General features: G+C 34.8%; 1 protein-coding gene across 1 annotated transcript in view; it reads right to left on the minus strand.

Moving 5' to 3' along the window:
• Window positions 1–26,878, minus strand: part of Kcnj3 (potassium inwardly rectifying channel subfamily J member 3) — a 138,698-nt gene that overhangs the window by 102,602 nt on the left and 9,218 nt on the right. Inside the window, exon 2 of the mRNA XM_090342812.1 lies at window positions 22,707–22,923. Within this exon, the coding sequence (XP_090198938.1) occupies window positions 22,707–22,923 (217 nt within the window). The remainder of the gene's footprint in view (window positions 1–22,706; window positions 22,924–26,878) is intronic.

The following is a 26,878-nucleotide window of genomic DNA, read 5'->3' on the forward strand; positions in this document are numbered from 1 at the left end:
TAGTGATGTACAGAGGGGTTACAGTTATATTCATAAGGTAGTGAGTACATTCCTTCCTAAACATAGGTGCCCCTTCCCAGGATTTACTCCTACTTTCCCTCCTCCCAAGCCCTTTCAAGTTGTAGAGTTGATTTCCAACATTTGTCTTATGAATATCGCTGTTATTCTGGTTCATCCTTTGTCCTTTGTCTATTGTTTTCCCCTTCCTGTCTCTGATCAAGTAAAAATATACAAATAAATATTCAAATAAACAAATACATAATACACCAGGTACCAAAGTCAGATATAGCAACAACAGAGGATAACCATCAGGGAAATAAAAAGAGAAAAAAGAATAAAAAAGAAAAAGAATAAAGAAATAACTCACATAATAAATTAAAAAACAACCATCACAAAGATAAATCTTTTCTTTCCCTATCCTGAAGTTTGTTTCACTTGGCCTCTTCCTATATAGCAATATGTACATAGCTTTTTATTGTGCTCCTCTGCTAGGAAACTCCTAGACACATACTAATTATTACAAATGAGAAAAACCATAGAGCCTATGTTCCTTTGGGTCTGGCTTACTTCACTTAATGTGATTTTCTCTGTTAGTTATTACAGGAAAAATATAAACTTTTCCCTTGAATTACTTTTGAATTTTAAATTACTAAGCTGGAGAAAATTTATATAAAATGATATTATTTATCATATTGCTTTGGCTTAACTTTTAAAACTGGGTAGAGCAAAGATTTTTTTTCTGACATTATTCATTTCCACTTCCCATTACTTCTCACTAAGAGAAGAGAACCTTTATTTAGGCTGAGACAATATGGACAGCTAAAAATAATCAGTTCCTTAAACTGCTCCAGTTGGAACTGAAGGTCGGAGGAGGTAGTTTTGACCAATGCAACGGGGGCAGAATTTCCTAGGAAACGTTCTTGTCTGAACAGAGTAGCAAAATTTCTGTAGGAGAAAGCAATCCTGGCCCTTTTCCTGTCCCATTTTTATGCTTCTGTCTCTGTAGGATCAGCAGCCACTGATGATCCTAACCAGGGGAAAGCTGTTAAAGAAGCAAAGGAATCAGAAAAGCTCAGCCACTATATGTATGTGACCATATAAAATGATTTTTTATCAAAATGAGCTCCAAAAAATGTAAGCAAGAGGTTTTTTGTTATTTTTATTTTATTTTGTTTTGTTTTTTTTTTTCCTTTGTGGCTGTTTTGTTTTCTGTACCTTTTGTCTTGTAAATAAGTTTATCTATCTGGGGGAGCACAGAAATGGTGGGACAATGGTGAAGAAATGTAGCATACAATATGTTGAAAATGAATTATACAACTTGTGAGTAACCCCCCCCAACTATAACCACTGCACATCACCTTTACTATAACCATTTTTAAAAAGAACAAAAGAAGAAAAGAGTCTGTTTTTTATGACATCTTTGCTCATCAGAACTACCTTGATTGCCTTAGATTATTAAAAATGTAAAATAAAAAATTTAAACCCCAGTTGATTAAACTTCACTATTATTGCAACTAAATATATCCCTAACTTATACAACTTTATTTAACCAAAAGTGAACCTAATAAAGTCATGACATAGATCAAGATGCATAAACTGCTTTGTTAATTGGCAAAATATTCAATACCTAACCTAAAATTAAGATAAGTAAGAGAAGGGCTGGGTCAGGAAGGGTGGGTAAGATTGTTGAAAGGAGAGACATGGGTCAGGATGCACTATATTTTTAAACTGCTTCAGTTAGTGAAAATGTTTTACATCCACTTAAAGATAATAACATTATTTCATAAGGAATATTTGAAACTTCTTAATACAAAGTTATTTTGATGGGAAATAATTCATTGAAGCTTGATGAGTTACAGATTCTGTTGTATATTAGATATGTGGCCTTGCAATCCTCAGTCCCTGACCCTCATTGGTGATGAGGTTATGACAATTAAAATTCTTCTCAGATATTATAAGCTAATACAATGTGTTATCATGATTATTTATAGAATGATCACCTTATTGAAAACACTAAACAGAAGGAAGAGTGTGAATTCCATTAAGATTGAACCCTACAGTTGCTAAAAGAAGAAGCCCTAAAAGGGATGTTGTGATCACTGAACATTATATTCAAGGTCATGGGCCATGTCACAGAGAGCTTAATTAAATGCCTCTGATCTAATCAGTTAAAGACGGTTTGCTTCTTTCTTTTAGTACTTTATGACATTTTAATTTAAACTTTAAAATTAAAGGTGAGGTTTTCACCCAGGATGGTCTGGTTGTCAAAGGCAATTATTAAAGTATAAATGTTGAATCTAATTCCCTCAAGTTAAAAAAAATCAATATAATGTTGAACTTACTCTAATCAGGCAAAACATGTATCTGTCAATTAAAGTTGTGTGGAATGGGAGGTATACTCCATCTTTGGAAGTCATTATAAAATTCTGTTGTACATTTAGGGCACTTTTGCATAATTTCCACCATTGAAAGGTTTAGAGCAATAATGTTTAAAAATGAGTATACATGCCAGATGTTGATGGCTTATGCCTGTAATCCCAGCTACTCGGGAGGCTGAGATCTAAGGATAGCAATTCAAAGCCAGCTTGAGCAGGAAAGTCTGTAAGAGTCTTATTACCACCAGAAAACCAGAAGTGGCACTGTGGCTCAAGTCGTAACATGTTAGTCTTGAGCTGAAGAGCTCAGGAACAGTGCCCAGGCCCAGAGTTCAAGTCCCAGGGCCAAAAGAAAAAAAAAAGAGTATACATGAAAGTATTAATATATTAATAGTCTTCCAGAATGAGTTTAACACTGAAGATTTTTAATTTAATAATAACAGCTGTTATGTTGTTCTTAATGTACTATCTTATTTATCTTCCCATTTTCTGTCCTTATGGTTAATTTCATGCTGTTACTATATCTGATTTTCTTACCTGGTATGTTGTATATACGTTTATTTGTTTATTGGAAATAGGAAAGGGAAAAGGGAAAAACAAGATGATTGGGAGAGGATGGGAGGGATGGGAACAGGGAAAGGTAATGAACCTACTACCTGATGAATGTAATTGTAACCTTTCCATATATTATCCCGACAATAAATTTTTTTATAAAAGTATATATTGAAACAAAAAGTAACCCAATATCAGCTATTAATATTTAGGTGGTGCCCTAAGCACACTGTGCTATCCTATTTGACTTATTCACTTAATTCTTCCTTATTACTGAAAGATAAATTGAGATAGGTATAATATCTATTTTCATTTATCATATGAATACATCAAAACAAAGGGGAGTAAATCAACTTATACAGAATCAGGCAAATATTATATGTCCCATGCAAACAAAGGCCAGGTAATCACTCTTATGCTTATGACCATTTTCTATGGAAATCCTCTCAATACAGTCCATATTCTCTAGCATCTCACATACTAGGCCAGGAGTTTGGCCTAGTGGTAGCGTGCTAGTCTAGCATGCACGAAGACCTGGGGTTCGATTCTTCTGTACCACATATATAGAAAAAAAGCCAGAAGTGATGCTGAGGCTCAAGTGGTAGAGCTCTAGCCTTGAGAAAGTCCAAGAACAGTGCCCAGGCCCTGAGCTCAAGCCCAGGACAGGCAAAAAAAAAAAAAAAAAAGAACAAGGTGAAATTTCATGTAACACATTCTCCTACAGGAAATTTGACAACTCTGTCAAAACTAAACTTTAGTAAAAGATTTGTTCCAAGGTTTCATTTTTTTTGTCAGTCACAGGCCTCAACTCTGGGCCTGGGCACTGCCCCTGAGCTCTTCAGCTCAAGGCTATTGCCCTACCCCTTGAGCTACAACCTCAATATCATTGAAATTTGAATATCATCCAAAAAGGAAAAAGCTTGGTAAATAGAAGAGGGAAATAATGTTCTAAATACTCAGAACAGAATGACATAAAATAATATTTCAACAGAATTATTCTTTCCTTATTACTACTCTTAATAAAATAAAAACTTTACCTTACTTAAAACAAGGACATTTACTTTTGCTCATATATTATATGTAAGTACCATTTGTTTCAGATTATTATTTAACACAATCACTTAAGAGCAGGTCCTGGACTGGAGCCCAACATTCTATCCACCACGATAGCTGGCCTTATAGGTATAATGGCAACTTTAAAAGTTAATTTTGGTGGGTGTGGGGAATATCAGGAATTGAACCCAGGAACTTCTCCTTGCTCAGCTTGGACCACTGACATTGCACTTGAGCTTCACCTCTAGACTGGCATTTGCTGATTATTTTGATGATGGAGTCTTGAAGACTTTTCCTCCCAGACAGGCTTCAACCTACCATGCTACAGATTTCAGTCCTTAATAGCTAGGATTACAAGCATGCACCTTTGGTGCCAGGTTTAAACATCTAAGCAGTTTTTTTAATGTGAAAAATCTACTGCCTGTGAAATTACTGTAGTTTTGAATAAAGTTAATGTATGATCTTTCCATAGATTCAAATTTCTTAACCTGAAATGATTTTTGGTATATTAGTAGACCTTTCTAGATTACTCTAAGTGAATTAATAATGGGAAACTAAAAGAATAGGTAAGAAGTAATGATATAAAATTTCATAAAGTGGGGGAGGGAAATGGGGACCAAGACAGGTGGAAGGGTATCAATGTATGTGAATTAATGCACCTTCTATCTGGCAAATATCATGTAACCTTTCTATTAATTACAATAGAAACATATGAAAAAAATAAAATAAAATTTCATAAAGCTATTCTATCAAATATTTCTAAGGAAAAATACTGGAGGTAGAACTCCAAAAGCCATGTATTTCAGCACGTGGCATCAAAAGAGATAATACAATCACATTTATGGAGATTGAGAACGTTTTCCTCTACAGGACCTCAATACTGCATTGGACTCAATTCTTCATCTCATCTGTTTAAATTCTCAGGATAACTCTACAAGTTATGAATGGAGACGTAGTATTGCTACTACTTTCCAAATAAAGTGAAAGTAACAACTTTCAAAGTATCAGGTCTTTCTCAAATATCCAGATAATGGTTGTATTAATGACATATAAAGAGTAAAAGAAAACAGGTCTTTAAAAAGTAATTCTGGTAGGAAAATTCAAAGAATAAACATCTGTTGTCTGACTACCGTAAGATAAAGAAAACTGTGAATCAAAAATGAAAAACTGTATATTAAAAAAAGGATGTTTTGGTGCGAGAAGCTCACACTTTGAATCCTAGCTACTCAGGAAGCTGAGATCAGAGGACTGTGGTGTGAAGCCAGCCCAGGTAGAAAAGTCTGTGAGACTTTTATCTCTAAATGAATGCTAAACCCTCAGAAATAGAAGCCAAAACTGCATAGAATCAGTGCCCAAGTCCTGAGTACACACACACAAGTGTCCAAGTTCTGAGTATCACACACACAAACACACACTATTATATTATATAGCTATATAACCATATAGTTATGTTTCTGAAAATTTTCATATGTCTAAGAAAATTCATTCTATAATACGACCATTTTGCAGCAGATCTTCCCATAGGAACAATTAAAAGTCCAGATGACTGACAGTGGTTGATACTTGTTTTCTAAACTACTCAGGAACCTGAAACTTGGAGAATTAAAGTTTAAAAAGCCAGCCAGGAAGAAATGTCTCCATCAGGTACTAACCAACATAAAGGCTGGACTTTAGGCAGGGGACAAATGGTAAAGACACAGCTGTGATTAAGAAAGCTGAATAAGAACTTGAGGCTTCGATTTTAAGTCCCAATAGAAGTGGGTGCACACACAAACACACACAACACACACATATACATACACATACACACACACACGCATAAACAACACACAGATGAGTCATTGAAAAAAATCTCTACAGTAAAATAACATTTCTTCATGATCAAGACTTCATCAGTGGTATATGTGTATAGCAACAATGAGATGAAATGTAACATATATATATATATATGAGTGCATAATTAAACTAAAATGTTAAATATATAACATAACAGAAAGAAAGAGTTAATTTTCCCATTGCATCAAATTTTCTTCACTCACCCAGATAGTCATTTTCCAGCATCAACACTGAAACAGCATGGAAGTACAAATGGTAAAAGACAACAAGCCATCTATGCCAGGAAATTAAATGTGTTGGAGAACCCTTCTTCAAACAGGCTATGTTCTGTTCTTTTTCACTCTATTTTATTTTATTGGTGCTGGTCCTTGGGCTTGATCACAGGGTCTGGGTATTGTCCCTCAGCTATTTTGCTCAATCCTAGTAGTCTACTACTTGAGCTACAACTCCACTTCTGGCTTTTTTTCTTTTCCTTTTTTTCTTTCCTTCTTCCTTTTATTTTGTGGGGGTATTTGTTTGGAGATAAGAGTCTCACGGTCTATAGTGCTTCAGCTAGCTTTCAACTTCAGTCTTCATATCTCAGCCTCCCGAGTAGCTAGGATTACAGGCATAAGCCACCAGAACCTAGCTTGTTCTTTCTTGATGCCAGAATAAAATGTAATGTATGAGAGTAAGCCATAGCAAAGCAGTCTGATCTTGATTCTGATATAAGAAAAATGGAATCATCCACACTATTTCTCTCCTAAAGTATCTATTCAAAATTTGTTAGCAAATACATACATTGCCAACAATATATATATATATAAATTAACTGTAGACAACACTTCTTTGAACTAACTTTTCTAACAGTAGAGATAAAATAGTAATGATAATAGTCATACTATAATACCAATAATAAAGGCACTAGATTGTGTTGCTTATCAGAAACTCAGGATACATACTTATATGCCCTCACTCAGTAACACATACACACATGTGCGCGCGCGCGCACACACACACACACACACACACACACACATACAAACATATTTCGTGATCTCAGATGCTCTTGGTATCCTCCTAAATAGAAACTGTTTTGATCAGACTATTCTACAAAATTATAAAAATTTTAATTTTGCCTTTAAACCAAAGCATTTAATTAAATTTAAATTTTAAAAGATATCTGATTTCTAAGATTTTGTTTCTTCAGTTTTTTTCTTAAAATATTCTGAAAGGCAAAGGGGATATGCCTAGTACATACTAGTATTTAACTTGAAATTATAGTCTTATAATTTCAATAATAAATGCTTAACAGAATATTTAAGTCATTTCATAAATATCTTCTGTAATGTTTTTCAAAATTCTAATTATACTTTCAATTAATTTTTTATATTACTGCATATGGAGTGGAGCTTTAAAAGAGATATTTTATGACAAACTTGTTCTGTGCTTTTAAGGACTTCTGAAAGAAAAAGTTTGAAATATTTTTGTTAAAACAATAATTTAGAAGAGCTCATCTAACTTCTAAAAAGTTATTGATCACATAGAAGACACTTTTCAAAAGACCAAATAAATTCAAACTGTGTCATCTACTCCCATAACAGAGACAAAAGGAAAATAAAATACAGTGAAATTAGAAATAACAATGTTGGCTTTGAACCTTGATCCTCAGATCCCAGCCTACTGAGTAGCTAGGATTATAGGCATGAGCCACTGCGCATAGCTTACAAATTTTTTTTCTAAAGATAAATGTGTCTGGGGCCAGCAGTTTGGCTTAGCTGTAGAGTGCTTGCCTAGCATGCATGAAGACCGGGTTCGATTTCTTGGTACCACATACATAGAAAAGAGCCAGAAGTGGTGCTGTGACTCAAGTGGTAGAGTTCTAGTCTTGAGAAAGGCTAAGGAGAGTGCTCAGGCCCTGAGTATAAGCCCTAGGACTGGCAAAAAAAGAAAAAAAAACATAAATGTGGATGTCTTAATATCTCAATGCCAATGCTACAAGTTTCATTTGCTCCCCAAAAGGGGATTTCAAATTTTGTTCAGAATCAAGCCTGTTTTTCAGCCATAATCTATTGACTTGTCTTTTCCTTTACTCAGCTAGTTAAACACTTAATCCAATGGGGAAAATAAAGAACAGTTTTAATGGTGCTTGAACCTAGGTCTTGAACCCAGGGCCTATATGTTGTCTGCATTTTTGCTGAAGACCACCACTTGAGCCATAGCTCCATTTCTGGCCTTTTGGTAGTTAATTAAAGGCAAATATCTAATGGGCTGACTTTAAACCACCATCCTCAGCTCGCAGCCTCCTTAGTAATAGCATTACAGCCACTGGCACCCAGCTTTAATCAAAACTTTTACCCCAGAAATGGTAAGATCATTGACATCTCTTAATAACTCATGCTTTTCATGTTGAAAAATTATTTTAAAGTAAAAAAGTACAAAAATGCATTTAAATAAGTGAGGCATTTGTCTGCAGTGAGAAAGTAAGAACAAGTTGCCAAGCATGAAAACAGCCTGTGAATCTTCCTACCAGTGAGCTCTGAGTAAACCAGAAAGCTATTCCCTCATCAAATCACAATTTCCATTTCCATAAAGTGGAAAGTTACAATGAAATTATTGTTAAGGTGCACTTTATATTTATATCATTCCAATTCTATTTAATTAGGTGACAGCTAAAATTAAAAATTTGTCAATGTGACACTTTACTTTCTTTCTTTCAATATTTCCTAGTTCCAGTGGCATACATTATAAAGGGGGGGAAGAAATATGCTTTTTTAAAAGTAAAAGTAACATGTTACATTTACAGAGTAAGTATATCCAAGTCAGGGAAGGCATCATACCCGGCAGATATAAATAAAGAATCAGTTTAGATAGTTTACAGTGTTTTCAATGGTGTCTGGGCTGCTGGTAAAGAAGAATCACAAATGGGAACTCTGTAACCCTTCAGCTATACTTTTAGATCAGTATTCAGAACTTTAAATTTTGTAGGCTATTGTGAATCACTCTCCCAATCTTTCATGATTCCTTCCAACCCCTCAACTTGTCCCAAGACTTGAACTCCTGGGTTAGGCAATGTCCCTGAGTCTCTGTGCACAAAGCTATTGTCTACCAATTAAGCCACTGTACCACTTCTGGCTTTTTCTGAGTAGTTTACTGGAGATAAAAGTCTGGATTTCTCTGCCTTGGCTGGCTTCAAGCCTCAGTCCTCAGTAGTTAGAATTACAGGTGTGAGCCACTGGCACCAGGCTCATGCTTTTTTTGTGTGTGTGTGCCAGTCCTGGGGCTGCAGTTTAGGGCCTGAACACTGTCCTTGGGTTTTCTCAAGGCTAGAGTTCTACCACTTCAGCCACAGCAGAACTTCTGGCTTTTTCTATGTATGTGGTACCAAGGAATCTAACCCGTGTCTTCATGCATGCCAGGCAAGCACTCTTACCACTAGTCCAAACTCCTGGCCCCTCATGCTTTATTTTTAAGACAGGTTCTTAAAGACAGGGTTACCAAGCCACTCTGAATTACAATCCTATTTATACATCAAGCCATAGCAGGAATAACAAGTACACATTACCATGCTCATCTTTTTTTGTTGAGATAAGGTCTCATGAATATTTTTTCCTAGCTTGGCCTGGAACTTTGATTCTAGTTACAACACCCACATAGAAAGGACTACAAGTATAAGCCATTATCAGCCAGCCTTAGCACATTTAAAAGAAAAATTAAGTTCCGTTTGTTATAATTCAACAGCCAACAAATTAAAACCATAATACAATTTTTCCCTAAATCTTCTCAAAACACTTAAATGTTGCAGGCTTGCAATCTGATCAGTGATGCTATGAGAGGTAGTAGACTGTTAAGAGATTGTACCTCATTGGAGCAGGTCATTAGAAGCAAGCACAAGGAGACAGGGGGACCCAGATCTTTCCTCTTGTGTCTTTGCTTCCTCTGGAACACAAAGCTCTGTTCTATCAAATGCCCCTTGCCTTGGTATCCTGCCTTGCCACAGACTCAAACATTAGGGTCAAACAACCATAGATAGGAATGTCTGAAATGATACATTAAGAGGTCCTCCCTCTAAGTTGATTTATCTCAGGTATTTTTTTTCACAGAGACAGAAAACTAATACAAATTATGAAATTATTAGTATACAGAACAATAGAAGACATGAAACGTTTAAGGGTGAAGGCAGATAATGGTGGCTCATGCCTGTGACCTTAGGATTCAGGAGTCTGAGACCTGGAGGATCACAGTTTGAAGCCAGACTGGGCAGAAATGTCTGAGAGATTCTGTCTTCAATGAGTCAACAAAATGCCAGCCTGTAGAAATGGCTCAAATGGTACAACTTCAGCCATGGGCTGAGAAAGTTGAATCAGCATTTAAGGCCTTCAGTTCAAGTACCAGTACAGGGATTAAAATTAAACAAACAAACAAACAAAAAAACAGCTTCAATATGTTCAAAATTGAAGTTTGCTTTGAATAAAATATATAAATATTAAATGAATGTTCATTATACTTGAGAAAAGGCCTTTGGTGAAAATCAAATATAGAAAAATAAAACAGATTACAAATTACACATGTTAAAATACTTTTGGAGCTGATAATGCTAATCTAAATAAATACAGAAACATGTACAACGAAGCTCCATCATTTTTCCTTTACTTTCTCTAAGCAGTGTTGCCAAATGCAGAAAGATTGGAGCCATTTCTGGGGAACTGCTGAATCAGGAGCATGAGTCAGAAAGTAAACTCATAGCACGAAAAAGTACTAAAAATGAAAAATAAAATGGAAGTGCTGAGAGGACATCCACAAACAAGGAATTTATATGCAATGCAGAAAGTCCAAACTTTCACTGGTCCTCCAAGAACCACATACCTGTCTCCCCTCATATATATGTATAATTAAGAGAAAGCTTTGTTTATAATGAATCAACTTTTACTTGTATTTTAAGGGAAAATTATGACACAGAGTGGATGTTATATCACACCTGACTAAAAAATAAATTTAAAAACACTGAAACCTGACAACATTTTCCAGCTTAGATGAGATGAAATCCATAATGAAAATGAAATTAGCCAAAATGAAATAAAGAACCTACATTAAAATTAATTTAGAAATATATGGAAAAATTGCTTGACAGTAATTTAAGGAAGACTAAGATGCTCTTTCTTCAAATGTGTTTGTGATCTAATCATCTCTCTGCTATGGTCTAGACATATCTCTTCTCTGAGGAAGACAAGAGGAGTGGTTCAGAACTCAAGCTACTTGCAGGCTAATCAGTATATTTTTGGCAGAAGAGATTCAACAAATATAGCTCATGTTCAATCAACACAATTAAGATGATCAGCCAGGGTAAGTCATCATTTGCACAATAAATAATGGACTATATTATTTTCTCCTCTTTCCTTATCCCATAGGGGAGACTTCTTCCATGCTTTACTGCCATTCTATCAATATTATTATTGAACATTAAGATGACATAACTTATAACATAATTATCATTTCATCTCACTTAACATTTATTTTCAGCAGCAACAATAATAGAGCAACTAAAAATGTTCACTCTTTGAATGCTGAGGTCACTCCTATGAGCCAAATAGGTCAATGGTCTTTATTCACACAGTGCCTGGGGCACATAACAATGTAAAAATTTGTCAAAGCGAAGCAATGTCAAATTGATTCTTTATTTGTCAAACTTAACCCACTCTATCTGAATCTCAAATCTCAACTCTCACTATTATTGCCTATTAAAACCTCATTTGATTTAGACTCTGTCGCCAAGGCAAAATTTTTGCACAGGAAACAAATGCCTAAATTGCCTTCATTTTAATGACTAATAGCCAATGTTTGTGTCATTTTAAAATAAAAATTGTCCCTTTGAAATTTGCCATAAGCGTATTAATATTCCCTGGTCTGCAATGATAACAGTACAAAGTGTTCTGAATCTAATGGATATATAGCAATTCTCCATCAGTTAATGGCACCAACATCCTTGTTTGGTATTTACATTATGTCTTCAGCCAATATCTCACCATAGACATCATATCTTGTTCATGATTGTCATGAGGAAAGGCAATACCTTCTTAAGATATACTGATTTTCATTCTTTCATACTCAGATTAATTTTTATTTGGCTATATCAAACAACACAATCTGAACCAACAAAAAACTTTCTCTCTGAAGGCTTCACAAGTTTAAAGATCTGTGCCTTTTTTTCCATTTTACCATGTACCACCATAGAAAGTTAGGTCAAAAACAAACTACTGCCAGTGAGTACTTGGTTTAATAAGTATTATTGGTTTTCTTAGTTGCAGGAGAGATCTCATACCGTAATAGACTTAATAAAACTCACTCTGTGCCTAAAAAGTATATAAATTGTGTATAGCACAAATCCAAAACATTGTAAAACTGCATGCCTAAGCAAGGTCCTAGAAGCCACTATTTTATTAAGCATGAGATGAGCTAGTGTCTATGTATTTGATTTTTTTTTCTCACTGGACTATTCCCACATTTTTTTTCTGTAAAATGTTAACTTTTTTATTTTATTTTTTAATAAAATTTTATTGTAATTAATAAAAGGGTTACATGATATTTGCCAGATAGAAGGTGCATTCATTCACATATATTGATACCCTTTCACATGTCTTGGTCCCCATTACTCTCCCCTCCACCCCCCCTCCCATCTTGGTTTTCCCCCCTTCCCTATCCAATTTCAAATAACCAAATACAAATAAATCCAATATATCAGATAACAAAGTGAGATACTGTAACAATATGAGATAACCAAGGGACAGCAAAACAGATGAGCGATAACATAGTACATTAAGGACAACAATCATTCATTGTATGGCTTTTGTTTCAATATCCTGGAGGTCTTTTCAATTAGCTTCATATTATATGGCCTTATGGCTCTACTAGCAGAGACCTGCAATAGAGCTATTCCCACATTTTATCTCAATTGGCTTTGCCCAGATATAGTCCCTCAATATTTATGTATAAGGCTTTTTAGGTTATTATGTTTGTATAGACCTTTATTCGAAATTGTGACAAATGGAGATCCAGTCCTACTACAACACACCTGAAGATTTTTTACCCACAAGCCTTGTCTAAGAAATGAGAAACCTCCACCATTTTATAAGCAGATAAATTTAAGAATTCTATGCTGAAAAAGGTAGATTAAAGAAAAGGGTGGCAAATGGCAAGAAGGAACGTTAAAAACTCAATACTAAAAAAATTATTTCATGATCAATTAAATTCACGTTGGCTGGAAATTAGGAAAGCTGAGCTGACATCTTAGGCTGCTGAGCAAGAGAGATGGCCAGGACATCCTTGGCTTCATCGCTGATGTTCTCGTGTCTTAGGAAGGATCTCAGTTAAGGACAAACCTAGATGACTGGTCATTCTAATTCCTTCACCAATATTAAGTGCTAATTGTTAATGTGAAATTTTTATACAACAACAACCTAATAAAAGAAATGATAAAGTAAGGTTTCCTACATAAGAAGATATCCAAAGTCTGACATATTCTATTTTAATTCAGCCAGCGATTAATAAGGACTTTCTATAAGAGAAAACTATCATGATTAAGGAATAATAAATAAGTAGTCACAGAAGTTATTTAAAGAGGCTAATTTGAGGCATGCAGTATACTTATTGTTATCTGAAATGCTAATAACTTTGAAAGGAAAGAACAATTCAGCAGTGATACTTACTAGACACTATGTTGGAAATGAATGGTAAAACTTGGAGGAGGGAGGAAGAAGGAAGGGGAAACACTGGGAGAAAATGAGGAAGGGTGTGACAGTGTTAAAAAAGAAATGTACTCATTACCTGACTTACATAACTGTAACAATCTTGAACATCACCTTTACAATACAATACAGGAAGGAAGGAAGGAAGGAAGGAAGAAGGAAGGAAGGAAGGAAGGAAGGAAGGAAGGAAGGAAGGAAGGAAGGAAGGAAGGAAGGAAGGAAGGAAGGGAGACAGACAAGAGGTAGCAACATGTATGATGAACAAAGCACTTGAGCGGTGAATAACAAACCTTGATTTAGCTTCTGACCACAAGTGCTGAGTTACCCACAGGCTAATGATTCAGCAAACTGGAATTGGAAAGGATGAATAAAATTTCCAATCATCAGGAAAGTATTCCCTCCTTTATAGTGCTATGAGACCTCTGTTCACTATTTCCAAATGTATTACTAAGGAATATTGGTTAATTAGTTACAAAAGCTAAATAGAGTAGGATTATTGGGTGAGGAAGTAAATATAGGCACATCTCTGTCTAGAATCTCAGAGACTACTCTATGGTTTATTTCTTTAGAAAAAATGTGAGTTATTTTTCACTAGTAAGGAATACAGTCTATATCTTGTTAGAGTTGTTTCATTTATTATTCTCTATTATTTTATGTCTTTGGGCATCTCTGCTTTTCCTCAGCAGCCTCTGAGAATTCAGGGAGAGGAATCATAGGGCCCTTTTTCCTATTCTTCTTTAATCACAAGTAGCAGTGGTAACCTAAGGCTTTCTTCATTATTTTCAATGTCCCATAGTTACTGGAGCCAGACCACTTTACGCAGACCTTAATTACCTCTGTTCTTGCCTCTTCAAACAGCTAAATGACTGGCCTGTCTCCAGTTTCAGATCCATTCAGTCCTTCTTATACCAGCTGCCAGAGGGTCTTTTTATCTTGCAAATATTATCATAGCATTATCTATTTAAAGCCCTTCACAGGCTTTACTACAGACTGACTTATGTCCAAACTTGGATGCCAAACTAATGTCTATCCAGTATCCTCATACTATAGCCTGTGAGCACACTGATTTATGGGTGATGTCCTTAACAAAATTCACTTTCAATATGTACACTCTCTGGTCCAGTTCTCAGCAGCTCCCTAATTTGCTTTCCTACTTTCCTTTCAGGTTTCAGCACATTCCATGCCCTGGAGACAACCTTCCAGATCTTACCAAGGCCAAATCCAAGGTCTAATCTTCCCTACTCCTACTATAATTTAAGTATACTTGAATATCAAGTGCTGATACTGGAGTTAGCTCATTTTTTTCTCTTTTCACTATGGACTTTCTCCTTAAGCAGCATTACTCTATCTTGAACCTAATTACATGAGCAGTTTCATAAGCATATATTGATTGATTTACTATAACAAACACATCAAGACTCAGAAAATAAGATTGTAGGACTGGGATGTAACTAGGGGCAAAGCACTTGCCTAGCAAGTGCAATGTCCTGGGTTTGATCCCCAGTGTCAAAAAAGCAAAAGCCAAAAATGAAGAAAATAAGTTTTCAAAAAAGATGTTATTTATGCTAAATTCAGTTGGCATTAAACAAATTAGATGTATTTGCTGTGATCACCCACTTTCTGAGATATAAAGCAGACACACACTCAAAAGAGCAATGAAAGAAAGTCTTTCATAAATATTGAAAGTTTAGAGCTTATCTGAAAGTATAATAAAATATGTATGATAAAAATGATAAGAGGACTCATATATAACATAAAGAAAATATTTTCATTAAATAATAATGCCACTAGGGATATGATTTTCCTAACTATACAAGTAATTTACACATAACAATGCAAGTTGCAATTTACCCACATTATCTGGCAATATGTAAAGTAAAAGCCAATATTGAAGACAGAACTTCAACCTTACCAAAGTAACCAAAATAATGGCAAAAATTATATACATACATATATATATGTATATATATATATTTGTAGGATTAAGAGGAAATGGTAGTTTGTATATTTTTTTAAACTGGTGCTAAATTTCCCAGTAGTATCCAGGAACAAAAAAAAACATACTAAAAATTGGAGACATGAACAGGAGAATTTGCTCTGGGGTAGAGTGCATGTTCAGTTCTAAGCTTTACAAAGATTATAGCAACAACTGCAAGTTTTATATACCCCATTACTCAGAAATTCCATCTCTAGAGATTTCTAAGAATCATTGCAGCCAGATGTCCTTGGCTCATGCTTCTAATCATAGCTACATAGTAGAATGAGATCCAGAGGATCATAGTTCAAAGACAGCCCAGGCCCCTCTTAAAAGAAAGGATTCTTTTCCAAATGAATCAGCTAAAATCATAGCTGGAGACGTGGCTCAAATTTAGGGCAACTGCTGAGCCAAAAAGCTAAATCTTGAATCCCTGAGGAAAAATAGAGTTGGTGGAAACTAAAAATAAACTATAGAATATTCATGTTTGTCTTACTAAAAATTTTTTTACAAATTCTACACTAGATAAGTAATAAAATTAACATAAACATAGAGTAGCATCTCATAAGCCATTAAACTAATGCTATATGCTGGGTATATATCTATAATCCTAGTCACGAAGGAGCCTGAGATCTGAGGATCATGGTTTAAAGTCAACGAGGAAGAACAGCCAAAAGATCCTCATCTCCAGTTAACCATCAAAAAGTTGGAAGTGGAGCTGTGGCTGAAGTGATAGAGTCTTAGCCTGGAGCAAAATAGTTCAGGGATAGCGCCAAGGCCCTGGAGTTCAAGTCTTATTACTGGCACACACACAAAAGTACACACACACACATGCACGCACGCATGCACGCACACACAAGTAATGGCTGAGAATTACGGTTTAACATAAAAAGGAGTAATAATTGATTATATAATAAATGAGTCACAAAACAGTAAATACATATAATACACATGAAAATGATAACAATACATCTGAAATCATTGCTATTATTGTTGTTCTAGTTATGGCTGTGAACAACACAGGGAGTGTTAGCTCATCTGACAACTGAAAGGATAATCAACAGTGTGTTAATACTGGGGAAATAAAAAAATTAAGTTTATACCTCTGCCTACTGTATTTCTATTTCAATTCTTTTTCTACAATGAGGAGTTACTGGGTAGCTTTTCCAAAGGAAAACAGTTACCTACCAGGCTGAGATTTGAGTGCAAGCTCCATGACTGATAACAATAACAACCAAAACATTAAAAAAAAACACACACACAAAAAAATCATAGTCACTGATAATGGAGCAAAAGTGAGATCTAAGAACCTAACTACAGTGCCTGAGCACCATAGTAAGAGAACTATCCAAGCTTCCTTCAGAACTCTGTTAGTGTGGTATGTATGTCTGTGTGTGTGTGTGTGTGTGTGTGTGTGTGTGTGTGTGTGTGTGTGTGTGGTGTGGCAGTCATCAGAGTTTTAAGCAGAGTTCTGTCTTGAAAATACTACTGGATACAAATCTACTGGGCAGCAGTAGACCATTCCATGCACTTATAAGGAGAGACCCTTTAGGTACGAAATCCATTTCTGAATAGTGTGATTCACTGGTACTAGGCTTAACGATTAAGTGGGAGACATTCCTAAGAAGAGAAAGTGCCACACACCTTGGGAACTTTGATCTTCCTCTTAGTAATTGCTGGGCTCAACAATGGAAGTGTGGGCTCACCTGACTTCTTCTCCCAGCAGGCCCCACCTGATCTCCCCATACCCCTGAGCCATCTTATTCTTTCTTTTTAATGGCTTTTAGGACTCTCTAACACTGATTATTTTATTTACTGAATGATAACAATAATCCAACAGGGGAGGGATTATTCTTGTCTACTGATTGTGTTCTTTAGAATTTACAGTAGTGGTTAACCTGCATATTCTTGCAATGAAGACATTAACTAGATTTACACAAAATGGGGGTGGGGGATGGAATGTCCTTTAATAAAGACAAATTTTCCAAGAGAGGATGTATTATATTTGGACAAAGGAAATATGAATTATAATATATGTAGGGAAATAATCTGGAATTCATATAATTAATACTAGAAAAAATGGTGGGAGATTTCATGGCTAGCATCCTGTGAATTTAAAACAGCAAGCATCTAAATCAGACAAGAATGCTAGCAACAGCAGAGTCAGGGAGAAGCTTCAGACAGGAAGAAGGCTAAGTAGAGACTGTGGCAGAGAATAGAAGAAACCACAGGAAATACAAAGAAAAGAAAAGTTGAGAGAAAATGTTATGTCTCAATCCTAGGAAAACAAAACCTTCAAAGTATAAAGTAGCAATAAATGAAATATTTTCCATAGAGAAGAAAAGCTGAAAATATTTTACACAAATAAAATTAATAGGATTTTTAGAAGATAGCATGAGAAGAATTAAACTTTAAGTCTTAGGTAATAGAAAATGTATAACAAACTTGTCTGTCCATAAAAGAGACAGTAATGAGGTTAAGAATAGTCACTTTCCCCAACAGTAACAGGATAAAGAAAGATAATATAACTATGCAAAAACAATAGAGTAGACAGGTGCACAAGAAATTGAAGTGTCATTGTTTTTAATAGAATAGGTGAAGAGATGATAAGCCAAAAAAGGGACAGTACAGCTGGGACTGGGGACACGGGAAGAGAAAATGTCTAAAATAGATCCCATGGGGAGTGAGCTTGAGAATACAGAAAAGACAATTAAGAAGACTGCCAAATAGCAGCAGAAACCAGATTGAAGTTTGAAAGCATCGGTTCTAATGAGCCAAATCTGCCGTGCTTTGCTTGCCTCCAGCAGGGCTCTCTCCTGGGAGAAGAGGAAAAGGGAACAAATGATAGGGAGAGGTAGGCTACATTAGGATTTGCTGGTTACTGGGGAATAAGAAGCAGATCTTGGGCATGGAATGTCTGTCTTGTTTAAATCACGGAGGGCAAAATCTCCAGGTCTAGTCACTGGAGAACACTGGCAAGGAAATGAAAGTTATTACTGGGAATCTTGGGATGAAAGCAGAATTTTTCATGAAAATGAGCAAATTTCTAATTTCTCACCTCCTTTCCCTATCCCATTACTCCCACTGAGACCCCAGGAATGGAAAGTAACCAAATAAAATTAAAGATTGTGACCAGTGGGTCGGGAGTTTGGCCTAGTGGTAGAGTGCTTGCCTAGCATGCACGAAAACCCGGGTTCCATTCCTTGGTAGCACATGCATAGAAAAAAGCTGGAAGTGGTGCTGAGGCTCAAGTGGTAGAGCTCTAACCTTGAGAAAGTCCAAGGACAGTGCTCAGGCCCTGAGTTAAAGCCCAGGACTGGCAAAAAAAAAAAAAAAAAGATTGTGACCAGTGAATTTCAGTGAAGTCTGAGTGGGTGAAGAGAGAGCAGGGACTAGATACTGCTAACATAGAATTGTACACATTTCCAATACATCAGTTACTAGCACACACACGCACACACACACACATACACAAAAATGTATTTTAATCTATTAGAAGAAAAGTAGGCCTTCTGTTATGTGCACTTTGGTATCAATAAAGTTTGTTTTATAATGAAATTCCAACACTTCCTTCTGGTCTGAACACTGAACACAGTTCACTCTGCTTTAAATACCTCTACCAACTCTGTTATCTAGAATAAGTCAAGCCTATTCCCAACTCAAGCCCCTTTAACCAGCTGATTCTCAATGCCTGCCACACTGCCCCTGGCAAATCCAAGCTTTCCTTCTGTACTCTGGGGTTCAGTTGAATCTCAGAGTGACTTCCCAGAATAGCTCTACCTGAAGCAATCTCTGTATAGTCCTTTTGTCCCATGATCATGTTTTTTTTTAATTTCTGATACCTTAGAACCTAATACTATTGTATATATGAATTTATGTTTTTTCATCTGCCTCCTCTGATTAGAATAGAACCATGGGAGAAAAGGAAATCTATCCATCTAGGTTACCATATTATAGCAACTCAAATACATTCAAGCACCTGGTAAATACTTGTGTACTGAATAAATAAAAAAAGAAAAAATCATAGTACTTTACTGCTAAATGTGACATAGGAAGTTGTTCTGAGTAAAAAAAGATTGAGAATGCTTAGTACCATGGAACTTGAGAGGTAAAAAAATGAAAAATCTTGATGTATTAATACCAACAAATACTGTCTAATAATAGCAATAATAGTCATATAATAAGACAAGAAAATTATTGTGAATGGAAAAATAAAGGAGGAAATATCCTTATAGATGACTCTAAATAAATTTCAAGATAATTTTAAGTGACAAAATGGATATAAAATGTATTATTTTGAAAAGGCTTGGTAGAGTAGAACTGCAGATTTTAGTTTCAATACTTTTCATTAGGACATATACTGAAGAAAAACATCAGATAAATTTTCTCTAAAAATTGTGAGCAATATTTCTGTTGTATTAGGTCTACAAAACAGTTGTAATTATAATGTTAAGAGAAAGCAGGCTTAATTTTCTTTTCCATAAAAGACAATTCCTAAATAAGAAACCAAATATCAATCAAGTCTTCATATTTCCGTGGAAAGAATTCTTTGCCAATTCATTGACATTTTTTCAAGCATGAGAGGAAATGTTAAAACTGATATTCCTACAGAATAAATGAAAAAATGAATAAATGATGTTTTGAAATTCCTCTTGAGTTTATAAAATATACCAAATTGTTTGCTAATCCTGATCCTTTTGAACACAGGTGACAGTAACAGAAAGGAAAGAAAGAAAGAAGGAAGGAAGGAAGGAAAGAAGGGAGGAAAGGAGGAAGGGAGGGAAGGAACAACAAATCATTTTGAATACAGGTGACAGTAACAGAAGAAAAAAAGGAAAGAAGAAAGGAAGGGAGTGAAGAAGAGAGGATGGGAGGAAGGAAGAAAGAAGAAAGAGAGGAAGGGAGGGAACAACTTGAGTCAATATTCCCTTGAGATAATCATGTTGGAGCCAAATATTTAATAAATATGGCAACTTCAGACATACCTAAGTAGAAACATCCTGAAAAGGCCATAGTCTAAAGTCTTCAGAACACCAATGTCAAGAAACACAAAGCACATTTCAGGTTATTTTGCCTTTAAAGTATGCATTAGTAAGAAAATGCTTTCACTCTCAAGAAATATACATTGTACTTAAAAAACTTCAGGGAAAGAATGGATGAATAGGCAATTATATCTTAAAAATTTGTATACACAAATACATATATGTATATACATGCATACATACATACATACTTACATACACACATACATACACACTGATAAAATCTCATGCCTTTTAACCTAGCAACTCAGAACTTTGACATATGAGAATCACAGTTCAAAACAAGTTTAACCAAGAAAACCCATGAGATTTTTATCTGCAATTAACCAGAAGAAAAGCCAGAAGTGAATCTGCAGTCTTCAAAAAAAGCTCAAGGGCAGTGATCAGACCCTGAATTAAAGCCCCAAGACTGGCACAGACACAAAAAAACCTTTCTTCATAGTAATTCAAATAATGATTTGATGGTAAAGTTATAAGCATATGGTTATATAATGTAAGAAATAAATCAATTAAAAACACTTGTTAGCCAGGTACCAATGTCTCTTGCACTGCAGTTGAAGCTACTTAGGAAGCTGAGTTCTGAAGATGGCAATTCAAAGCCAGCCTGGCTGGAAAGTCAATGAAATCCTTATCTTCACTTAGCTTCTCAAAAGCTGGAAATGGAGCTATGGCTCAAATGGTAGAGTACTAGCCTTGAGAAAAAAAGTTCAGGGACAGTACTCAGCCTCTGAGTACACACACACACACACACACACACACACACACACACAGTAACACTAAGAAATGAGATGAAAACATTTTCATTGTCATTGAAATGTAAGATTTCTTGGATGAAGAAGTCAAAAATTGGTTTCTTTGTTTACCAATCTAAAATATCTCATAAAATATTGGCATCATTTAAATGCTGGGGAAAATTGAATGATACATACAATCTTAAAAGAGTGCACCAAACCAAATTTCACATATACTAAAATTATAATAAATCCTCAAAAAAGGTTTTAAAAATCTTAATTTTAAATTGAAGGACTAATAATAGACATTACAGTAAAATATAGTGTCAAGGTGCTAGTTTTATTATCTGCACTTTGAAAAGAGAGAAGTTTATGTAGATTCAAATTTTCAAATATATATTATGTGACATATGAGAAAATTATAGTAGCTACGTTGTATCTTGTACAAAACTGAATCTTAAGTAAACAAAGATCTTACAAATTTGTATAAACTTGAACTTAAATTGGTAGCAATGTTCTAATACTGGCATAATTTATGCATAGCACTGTGATTAGCATGATGGTTGAAGAAAAATGAAGAACTGAAACAAATCTTACTTCTTATTACCTGGAGAAATTGTAAAACCCAAGATACACACAAATATGCATGTATAGTATGGTGAATATTTTTTGTTCCATGAATCCAGTAGCTCCAGACTAATGAGGCTTTGTTTCAAGGATAAATAGTATACTTATATTTATTGTTTCCTTTGCCAAAAAAACTTCCAGAAAGTAGCAAACATTCAAGAAGTTGGAACACTTTAGTGGGGTACAAATCTTAAGGGATAACATACAGCAGATATCTACCCTGAGGCAAAAGAAAACAATATTTCTTTTCAAAACAAAACTATAGTAAGGGTTCAGCTGGAGAAGTCTAGTGACCTGTTTTGAAATTAAAATGGTGCTTTTGTGCAAACACACGCATGTGCATACACACCGGGAATTTTCCACTCAGGCTGCACATAGGAATTCCACATCTGCATCAAGACACCAAAAATCAGCATCCCCAAGGCAAGAATATATATGTTGAATTCAGGCTGCTACCCTGACTTAAAATAAAAACTGATTGAGAAATTAAAAATACAATTATAGGAAGTAGAAATTGATTTTAAAATAAAACTCCATAGTAATTCTAAGGTATTGTGTCAGTTTCTTTCCTTCCAGTGAGAATTTCTGTAGTTAATATCAGGTATGTAGAAACCAACACAGTAAATCATAATTTTTAAAACAGTATCAAATTAATTTTACAAACATATGAGACAAGTCATTACTTTCATTGTTATGAACTTGCACTCATTTATCTCAACCCATCCAGATATTGTGCATGAATTAATGCCATTATAGAACAAGAAAACATAATATCATAGCTATATTTTACTCACCAGTTGTTTCCACAATGCCTTCTAGGATGACGACAATCTCGAACTGTTCAGTTTGCATGCTTCGCTGAGATAGGTCATAAAAGGGGCTTTTGGCATCGATCACGTGGCAAATTGTGAGTGGGGACACAAGAAAAAGTTGATCTGCCCCTGTACTAAAACCTACATCCAGTTCAAGTTGGTCAAGGGGAAGGAACTCACCCTCAGGTGTCTGCCGAGACTAGACAAGCACACAGAAAAAGAGAAGAAATCACCACTTGTTCTAAGATTTTCAAGGCAGCCCAACAGTAATTTACATCATTGCCAACATTCTGAACTATCAATCATTTGTAACAAAATCTAAACAAATCATTATGCAGCTATGTTCTAGCAAATGGGCTGAAATCCCACATAGCGCATACAGAACATACATGCATTATTTATAATATACAACTTACTATAATTACCATTCCCTAACTCGTGAGCTTTGGAGAAATGCCTGCACCAACAATGATTGCTAGTACCAACTGTGGAACTGAATGTACTTGTGCCACTGTTTGACATAAATCACTGCATGATAACTCACCGGTTGTCGAGTTTTCCTTTCCCCAGGAAGCAAATAAGTGGGCAATTCTTATGGAATTTATTAAAGCTGAAAAAGGCTGTGTGTCATTTAAGAAGAGATTTATCAATGTATTGAAAAGTACAATGCAATAATTTATTTGCTAAGGAATTTTGAATAAAAATAAAGATTTTTCTTATAAACTGTGTTATATACATAGGTGCTCACATTATAAAATTAACAGGTAGATGCTATTAGCTAGTGACTTACGCACTTTGATAAGAAGCTGCACTACAGTTCCTTCTCTATACATTTTAAAGCACAATGACAAATTGTGCTAAACTGAATTTTCTTTACTCAAAATAAGAATTCAAAAATCAACATTTGATGAAGTTTTTTAAAAAATGCTTTCAGCAAAACCATAGTATTGTTTCAGAATAAATCACCTGAAAACTCAGGTTCAATAAAATGTGAATCTACTTGCTTTCTAAGTATCAAAATGAAAATTAAATATGACTTCAAAATTGACAAGCTATGCATGAAAAATCATTGTTTCTCAATTCATTTTCATGTTTTCCATATCTATTACATAAAGCAGGCATGTATAAGTTAACATTTAAGTTTAATTTGTAAATATAGTGGTAAATAAGGATGAGTAATTAGGCTACATATGAAAATAAATGAGTATGGAAAGAACTATACTGCTAGTCAAATGGAACTTTGAAGAACCCAGGGCATTTCTTCAGACTCTTAGGAATAAAACTGAGTTAATAAATTAAACTGAACTTATTTTTCTACTCCATTCAATGTAACAACCATTTAAAAACACAAATATTATTCACAGGGCAAGAAATGCATTGTTTTGTATACTGGTGTCTGAAAACACTGAAAAATTTGTTTAGTGACATGTTTGTAAAAACAGAAGGAAGATTTTCAATTTGTTAGGGCAATATTCTCTATAAAGAACTTTTTAACCACAGAAGTAGTTAACTAAAGAAGCTAATTTTGCGGTTAGTGATATTCAGGATTATTATATGTCTGGAAGAAAATCCAATAAAGACATAGAAGCTACTTTTCTTCTCTACCTTTGTAGGTAGTTTGGAGGAGAAGGAAGAAAAGGAAAAGAGAGAACAGGATGGGGCCGCGAGTTTGGCCTAGTGGTTAAAGTGCTTGCCTAGCATGCATGAGGACCAGGGTTCAATTCCTCGGTACCACATACATAGAAAAAAGCCGGAAGTGGTGCTGAGGCTCAAGTGGTAGAGCTCTAGCCTTGAGCACCTGAGCTCAAGCCCAGGACTGGCAAAAAAAAAAAAAAAGAGAGAGAGAGAACAGGATGTAGAGGACTGATGACTCAAAAATAATCAAGTAAAAGCTGGTTGGGAAAATTTAAAAAACCACACACACACAAACACATGAGCTGTGGCAGCCACAGTTGGAGAAAATAAGGCACTTTCAAGCCAGCATGAAAGATATGTTTGATACTTTTTCAAGCTACCTGTATTTCTCAACCTGTTCTCAAATTAGTGAAATATGAAACAAATTGTCATCTTCCTTCCTACACTATAATATATCAACTATTGATGAACATAAAAAATAAGAAAAATACAAATATAACCATAAACTTGTGTGCATGTGAAATTCTGTGGTTATTTTCTGACCTAGTAAGGAATAGGTGCTATACGAAGACAAGGTGGTGTTCTGATACTTGTGATGATCAAAATATGGGTCTTTTAACTAGCTGTTTTAAACTTCCTTTCCAGAATTACAAGGAAGTGTTAACCCTGATAATTCTTCTTTTGTTTTGTTTTGCCAGTCCTGGGCTTAGATTCATGGCCTGAGAACTATCCTTAGGCTTTCCTCAAGACTAGTACTTTAACTTGAGCCACTTCCGGTATGTGGTACTAAGGAATCAAACCCAGGGCTTCATGCATGATAGGCAAGCACTCTACCACTAGGTCACAATCCCAGCTCCATAATTCTTTTAAAAACATCAATTTACTATGCATTTTAAGTAACGTTCCTTAAGGAATATACTCATATATACACAAATACTAAAATGTGTCCTTCTCTTCATGCGTTTGCTATTTAAATCTGTGCATCATCATAAGGGAGCTTAACAGAGCTGTTAAATCATATATTCCTTACGCTTTTGACAACCTGTGTAAAGAAGTGCCATAGTAAATAGGTAGGTAACCAGGAAAATGCCAGTTTTAGTAACATATATTTTATTTTTAGTAGTTTCCTCAGATATAAGTCATTTAAGCTTAACATACATGATCCATATCTGTTGTATTCACACTAAATTTCTTATTTTAAATGTATGTCCCATACATTCAGAATGATAATAGGTAATTTCTCTTCCCCAACACCAATTGTTCTGTATCATATCCCAGACTTCCTACCCCATGACATAATGAAAAATATTAATAACTTCATTTTATATGTTCAGAAACATAATACTCCCTACATACCCACTGAAATTGTTTTGCAGTAGTTACTGTATAATTTAACATTTCTTTAACTATTGAGTCACCTGACTCATATGAACATTTGTTATCACCCATCTTTTCTTTATCTTAAACCATAAAATATTTCTTCTCTCAGTATGCTCCTATCTCTGTTCCTTGCTTTCCTCATTGAATCATTAATAGACTAAGAAGCCTACTAATAACTTAATCAGATAGAAGGCTCTGTTGAAGGTCAAACGTGTGGGACATTATAGGAGGGGCAGGTGTTGGAACACCTAGGGCCTAGTTATGGTAGCAGTTTCAACAACTTTTCCCTGATACTGTAATATATCAAGTATTGATGAACATAAAAAATAGGAAAAAAGATAAATATAACTATAAACTTGTGTGTCTGTCTCTGTGGTTATGTTTTTTACAGGAACTTACAGAGGCCTATTCAATAAATTTTAAGAAGGATACACATAATGCTCTAGATTGTAAAATTCTAACCTTGTGTCTCCTAATTCATGGATTTGTTAGAAAATGTTGCCTTAAACCATTAAATTATATGAGTAGAATAAAAGTTTAGAAATTTTACTGAGAGAACTGTAAAAGATGAATTATATATGTATGTGCCTACATATAATCAAATTGATCTTCAAAGTTAAGTATTATATAAAATGGCATCACTGAGATCCACAAGTTTCATATGTCTTAATTATCTATCAACTACTATATTTCACTTGGATATATCTGACCATAGTCAGAGTAGTTTGAAGTACAAATACTTTAATCTGACTTCGTTATGTCAGTATAAAAACCATTATATATGAAGATTAATTGGAACTGATTTATTTATTACTGGCATACTTTCTTACCACTACAAAGTTCCTAATTCCTAAGAGAATGAAATCCATGATCCCTTCCTAAACAAGGGGAGTAAATTAGATGAGCTATGTGGAAATGCCATAATGAAATGCACAATTTTATATAATTAAATAAAATCTAAAGTGAATCCAAGAAATAAATAAAATGAAAATAATTATTCCTAGATCAATAATTCAGATTGTTTTCAAATTCAAAACAACTGCTAAAAATTCAGGCAGGTATGATAAAAAGAAACTTCAAAAATTTCCATAATAAAAGTTGCCTCCACCTTATTAAATAATGCTTAACACTGAAGAATA

Source organism: Megascapheus bottae, chromosome 12 (assembly GCF_031878675.1).
Source record: "Megascapheus bottae isolate mThoBot1 chromosome 12, mThoBot2.hap1, whole genome shotgun sequence".
Taxonomy (NCBI): Eukaryota; Metazoa; Chordata; class Mammalia; order Rodentia; family Geomyidae; genus Megascapheus; species Megascapheus bottae.